Genomic DNA, 6,699 nt, shown 5'->3' on the forward strand with positions numbered 1-6,699 from the left:
GGGATGGGTGGGAGGGAGGGGGATGTGGTGAAGGGCTGGAGCTGGGTGGGAGAGGAGCAGTGTAAGATGAAGTTGCCCCTAACGCTGATCTTGGGTCAGTTTGGCATTTTCTCCCACCAATGCTTGCGGTTAGGATTGGGGAGGCGAAGCTGATCCTAGATCTGTACCTAGATTAAACTTCACCTCTGAGCCGGAGGTAGGTGAGCCAAGTAAGCAAGCGGAGCTTGGAGTCAGCCAACTGTTTGTTGCTACCCAGACTTTTTAATTTTACCCAAGCTGCCCGAGTAGGGAGGAGGGTGGTATAGAGGGGAACTGTGGAATCCCAACCAAGTGCAGTGAGAGACCAAGAGCGGCCCATCGACACTCTCTCGTCTGTCAACATGACTTTATCCTCGGTGAACTCCAGCACCTGGCCCAGCCAGCGGCCACAGTGCTCAGGTGGTGTCAGCACACCATCAGAGGACGCCTGTCACAACTGGAGGCCTCCAGGGTGGATGGTGGGTGTCTTACAGTGTCCCAGCCTAGCACCTCCTTCATGGCTTGATGTGGCTTTGAGCAGTCAAGAGGGCATGTGTGCGGTTAGTGCCGAGTGGTGCGGTTATAGAGTCGTCTCCCTTTTTGGCAGCCCCCCCGCCAACATGCCATGCGGATGAGTAGAAATGACACTGTCATCCACATTTTTCACCCCCTGTAGTATAAATGAGTTTAATCGAGAGAGGCAGGGAGACACGTGTGTTGTCGCGCCACGGATGGCAGTTTGTCTCAGTCTGAAGGCTGACGGTGAAATATTATTCTCAGAACAGCAACAGCTTCTAGATTTAGCCCAGGAAATAGGGGTGAGAAGTTCACTGGCTGTTGAAGGGTTGAGACAGGCAACACTACACACAGCTATTGAACACACATCTGCTGGTGATTTAAACGGCACATTTTCTCCCCGCAAGCTGTTTCTATGCGCTACAGAGCAGGAAATCACACGAGGTGCTGTTCATTTGAAATGGAATGTATATTTCAGAAGTATGAAAATAGCTCTCACATCAAAATAAAACCCCAACTAAATAACAGTAACTTTGTCCAAAAAAAGGACCCATGTGTTAACGTGAGGACAACACTGACACACCTGGGGGTGTCAGTCTCAGTAGTCAGTCTCAGCATAGCTTCCTCAGGAAAGACGGTGATGAATGTTTAGCCTAATGACTTGCTCTTGGCAAAACTGGTTGAAAATAAGTCCTTTTGGCCATTTTTTCCATTGAAATGATGTATGTTCAACCAGTTTTGCTCACTAGGATACCTTTCTATCAGTTGCCACTGAAAAGGACTGCAGTTTCTAATCTGTACAGATTTAAGACTCCCAAAAGAATATGCAGTGTTGACACATGTTGCTTCCTAAAGTCGAACCGTATTCCATAGTTGTAATGCAAATGTAACATGGGCGCCATATCTGGCACGAGGATAATCACAAAAAGTGAGATTTATGGAGAAATCAAACAAATAAAAGATTTGTCAACATTTCCTTCATCATTGAAGCATCCTGACATTTTTACAGTCAACTACACTTGGGAGGAAAATGCAACTATACCGTATAAGTCTTTGGTTCAATAAAAAATGAGGATGTGTATCATGGCCACAGATTTACAATAGGATGTGCTACTCACAACTCTAGAAATAATAGAAGTGAAAGGAAAGGACTCTAGTACATCCTTAAAGGTGTAACACAATCAACCATCCCACCAGGATCACAACGATACTGAGGCTTAGGAATCTCCAAGCATAGCTTTCAGTTTCAACTCCAGCAACAACCACACTGTACATTAGTCAATGCCACTGTTAAGATAAAAACATTATTTACACAATCTAATAAATAAGAAGGCAGAGAATCGCCCGTTAGAATACAGCTGTTTTCACTCGTGCTGTAGCAGAGGCCTAAGCTTTGTCCATCAGTGTCCATCTTTCTCAAATAAAGAGTCTCTAATGAAAAATAGGACTGGGAAAAGACTGCTGCTGTTGTCCGGACCGAACAACAGTTAAATTAAGAGATGTTTTCTGCGGGGTGTGACGCTCCTTTTGTGAGGCCGTGCAGATGCAGCCGGAGTCCATCGATCCCTCCTCTGAATGTCCAATTAACCTGCGGATACAATAAATTAGACCATCTCAGAGGTGGCAGTGCATGACACGAGGAGAAGAGGAACCTCTGTAGGTTACACCTGAACATAAATAGCGTTTCTTGAGCTGTGTTTAAACACGCAGCCCTATTCTGATCCTTTGCCCAATTAATGGGAAAGATGAGAATTGGTCTGCCTGTGTAATCGCAGCCTAATGGCTCCAAACAATGTTTAGAAGACAGTGACAGCACTGACCGTGTTTGAACCCTTACTCTAAAATTAATATAATATTAAACCATTTCATTAAATAGGAGTTATTTTTAGGCAAAATTAAGTGCCGATGGTAACTGGACCATAATATGCCTACCAATAATAATGAATTGTAGCCTAATAATAGTGAATAATAAAACATTTAAACGTAATTAGGCAAAAAGTAAAGGCCTATAATATTTGCAAGCTCTCTTTGTTGCTTTGGCAAATGTAGTGTATTTTTTATGTAAGAGACTGTAATTGAGGAGGCTACAAAAGCATCTGGAACAATGCATGCTTATTTAACAGCGTCAAAGCTTCCCCTGCAGACATCGCCGCGCGTAAACCCATGTTTATGGGGTAGGTGAGCCTCATATCCTGAGCCTTGTGTCAAATATCAAACGTTGCCGGGGAATGTATATCCAAGCAATTTCCCCGCAGAGGATGTCCACTCCTAAGCGGCTAAGTAGTAATTAGTAATCAAGCCTGCTAAGACCTCTCTCGGATGTCTTACCGCACGTCGAATGCCCGAGGCGCAGGTCACGCAACGTTTGGAGAGCTCCGAATAATTTTCTGTCCCGGGAGCTGAACAACGAGGAGCTGCTGTTTCTGTCTGGTAGACTTCACCGCCAGGATGGCCTGCCTGTTTTTGTATTGCACCATCTGCAAAGTTATCTCGGCGTTCCAGCCCTCGTCCTGTGGACACCTGAAATCGATCTCCTTGCCCTCCGACATGACCACGGTGAAGTAGATGTATTTCCCTTTCCTCTCGACGCAGTCCACAGTTTTCATGTTGGAGAAGTGCAGCTCCTTGACTTTGCCAGTGTCTCCGCCGCCGTGGTGGTTGTAATGGTGCGGGTGGTCGTGCTGCTTCGGCGGGTGAAGCAGAACCCCGTCCTCCGTGAGGACGCAGTGCTTCTTCTTCCACAGCTGCAGCAAACCGTCGCTTCGCTTCTCCAGAAGCCCCTCTTTCAGCACCTTGCCGCCGTTCTCCAGCATCTTGAGAAAACGCCCCAATTTCCTCAGCAAATGCAAACACTTCTTCTTCTCCTTGCCCGTAGAGGTAAAGGCATCGGATGCTGAAATGGTCACTGCAGTGAGTGGGTAACTATGTGCTGTGGAACTCGTGGATGTGTGTGCAGGGTATTTGATACTAGTCCGTCGGCAGCGGTCGCTGGTGTGACTGATACGCACAGTTTGATTGGGGTTTCTCGAGCTTGTGGACCGCCCCCTGAGTGACATCCAGCGGGAAGAGAACTCGTGTGTCAGAGGGCCTCTCCAGCACAGTGCAGCGAGGATCAATGATATATTGATAGTATTTTGGAAATCAAATGGGCCTATACAATTGAATTAAGAACTCAAGGCGAGGGAATTTCTTGAGTCAAGTATACAATGCCTTCAGAAAGTTCTCCCACCCCTCGACTTATTCCACATGTTGTGTTAGAGCTGAATTCAAAATGGATGAAATGTATATTTTCCCCTCACCCATCTCCACACAATACCCCATATTGACAAAGTGAAAACATGTTTTTAGAAATTTTAGCAAATGTATTGATACATTTATTAATAATGAACTACAGAAATATTGCATTTACATAAGTATTCACACCCCCGAGTCAATACTTTGTAATGCAGAAGCACCTTTGGCTGCGATTCCAGATTTCAGTTGTCTTGGGTATGTCTGTACCAGCTTGCACATCTGGATTTGGGGATTTTCTCCCATTCTTCCTTGCAGATTTTCACAAGCTCTTGAACTAGATAGGGGGTGGCACTGAACAGCAATCTTCAAGTCTTTCCACAGATTTTCAACGGGATACAAGTCTGGGCCACTCAAGGACTTTCACATTCCTGTTCTGAAGCCGTTCCAGCATTACTTTGGCTGTATGATTGTGGTCACTGTCCTGTTGGAAAGTAAATCTTTGCCACAGTTTAAGGTGGTTTCAAGCAGGTTCTCATCAATGATTTGCCAGTCTCCCAGGCCCTGCCACTGAAAAGCATCCCCATAACATGATGCTGCCACCACCATGCTTCACAGTAGGGATGGTGTTAGAAGGGTGATGAGCTGTGTCTGGTTTTCTATAGACATAGTGGTTTGCATTAGGCCAAAGAGTTTCATTTTTGTCTCATCTGACCACAATCTTTTGCCTTACTATCTCAGTCTTTCACATGCCTTTCTGCAAACTCCAGGCATGCTGTCATGTACCTTTTTCTCAGTAGTGGCTTCTGTCTGGCTACTCTCCCAAAAAGCACAGATTGGTGAAGTGCTGTAGAGACTGTTGTCCTTTTGTCAGGTTCTCCCATCTCAGATAAGGAACTCTGCCAGAGTGGTCATTGGATTTTTGGTCACCTCCCTGACCAAGGTCTTTCTTGCCCGATTGCTCAGTTTGGTCGGGCAGCCAGCTCTAGACAGTCTGGATAGTTCCACATTTTTTAAATTTCCTAATTATGGAGACCACTTTCCTCTTGGAAACATTCAACACTCTAGAAATTGTTTTATACATGTCCCCAGATATATTCCTCATCACAATTCCATCTCAGAGATCTACAGACAGATCATTGGACGGCATGGTATAGTTTCTGCTCTGATGCACTGTCAACTGTGGGACCTTATATAGACAGGTGTGTTTCAGGTTTCTTTCTAAATCATGTCCAAACTATTTAATTGGCCACAGGTGAACTCCAATCAAGTTGTGGTGACATCTCAAGGATGATCGAAGGAAATTGGATGCATCTGAGCTCAATTTAATGTCATAGCAAAGGAGCGTGAATACTTATGTAAATTCAATATTTCTGTATTTAATTTTCAATACATGTTTTCACTTTGTCATTATGGGATATTGTGTAGATGGGTGAGAGAAACTATTTCATCTACTTTTAATTCAGGCTAACAGGACATGTGGAATAAGCCAAGTGGTATGAATACTTTCTGAAGGCAGGAAGTAGCATAATGTATTTGTGACATGTTTCATACAACCTGTAGAATGCTTGGTTCTCACCTCTCCACGAGAAAACTATCTGTAGAACGCTTGGCTCTCACCTCTCCACGAGAATACAATCTGTAGAACGCTTGGCTCTCACCTCTCTACGAGAAAACAATCTGTAGAACGCTTGGCTCTCACCTCTCCACGAGAAAACAATCTGTAGAACCCTTGGTTCTCACCTCTCCACGAGAAAACAATCTGTAGAACGCTTGGCTCTCACCTCTCCACGAGAAAACAATCTGTAGAACGCTTGGCTCTCACCTCTCTACGAGAAAACAATCTGTAGAACGCTTGGCTCTCACCTCTCCACGAGAAAACAATATGTAGAACGCTTGGCTCTCACCTCTCCACGAGAAAACAATCTGTAGAACGCTTGGCTCTCACCTCTCCACGAGAAAACAATCTGTAGAACGCTTGGCTCTCACCTCTCCACGAGAATACAATAAATGGGCACTTTCGTTGAGCTCTGTCATCTGGCCCTTCATTTCAGTCGTGAGACCGTAGATACTGTGTATGTATATGTATATGTGCTGAACAAAAATATGTGCAGTTCTGTCACACAGCCACAGATGCCTCAAGTTGAGGGAGCGTGCAATTGTCATGCTGACTGCATGAATGTCCAACAGAGCTGTGGCCAGAGAACTGAATGTCCATTTCTCTACCATAAGCCACCTCCGTCGTCATTTTACAGAATTTGGCAGTACGTCCAACTGGCCTCACAGACGTTGTGTAACCACATCAGCCCAGGACCTGCACATCCGGTTTCTTCACCTGCGGGATCGTCTGAGGGAAAGGGGTGCTGAGGAGCATTTATGTCAGTAATAAATATCCTTTGTGGAGGAAAACTCATTCGGATTGTCTCACCAGTGGGTGGTCCAATACCCCCCCAGGCCCACCCATGGCTGCACCATTGCCCAGTCATGTGAGATCCATAGATTAGGGCCTAATGACTATTTCAATTGACTGATTTCCTATGAACTCTAATTGTTGCTTTTATATTTTTGTTCAATATACACAGAGTATATGAAACATTAACACCTGCTCTTTCCATGACAGACTGACCAGATAAAAGCTATGAGCCCTTATTGTCACTTAAATCAGTGTAGATTAAGGAGAGGACACAGGTAAGATGTTTATGCCTTGAGACAGTGTGAATGTGTAAGACAAAATATTTAACTGCCTTTCAGCAGGCTATGGTAGTAGGTGTACTAGTTTGAGTGTCAACTGCAACGCTGCTGGGTTCTTCACTCAGTTTCCAGTGTGTACCAACGGTCAAATTTTAGATTTAATAGAGAACTTGTAAGCATCAGTCCACTACACCTACTGTAGTCTGTACATATGACAAATGAACTGGTCACCTCAATGAGCTA

The 6,699-nt window shown here is 44.8% G+C and overlaps 1 protein-coding gene across 1 annotated transcript; it reads right to left on the bottom strand.

Moving 5' to 3' along the window:
* Positions 1-984: 984 nt before the first annotated feature.
* LOC116362675 (pleckstrin homology-like domain family A member 1) lies at positions 985-3,547 on the bottom strand. The gene is made up of 2 exons (XM_031816751.1): positions 2,863-3,547; positions 985-2,122 (listed from the first exon to the last, which is right to left on the bottom strand). Exon 1 carries the CDS (start codon positions 3,345-3,347, stop codon positions 2,889-2,891), a length of 459 nt encoding a protein of 152 aa, XP_031672611.1. The 5' UTR covers positions 3,348-3,547; the 3' UTR covers positions 985-2,122; positions 2,863-2,888.
* Between the last annotated feature and the right edge of the window lie 3,152 nt (positions 3,548-6,699).

Source organism: Oncorhynchus kisutch, unplaced genomic scaffold, assembly GCF_002021735.2.
Source record: "Oncorhynchus kisutch isolate 150728-3 unplaced genomic scaffold, Okis_V2 scaffold863, whole genome shotgun sequence".
In the NCBI taxonomy this organism is placed as follows: domain Eukaryota; kingdom Metazoa; phylum Chordata; class Actinopteri; order Salmoniformes; family Salmonidae; genus Oncorhynchus; species Oncorhynchus kisutch.

What these genes read in the sequence shown, in the direction of transcription:
- LOC116362675 (XM_031816751.1), bottom strand. Translation starts at nt 3,347, where the DNA reads ATGCTGGAGAACGGCGGCAAGGTGCTGAAAGAGGGGCTTCTGGAGAAG.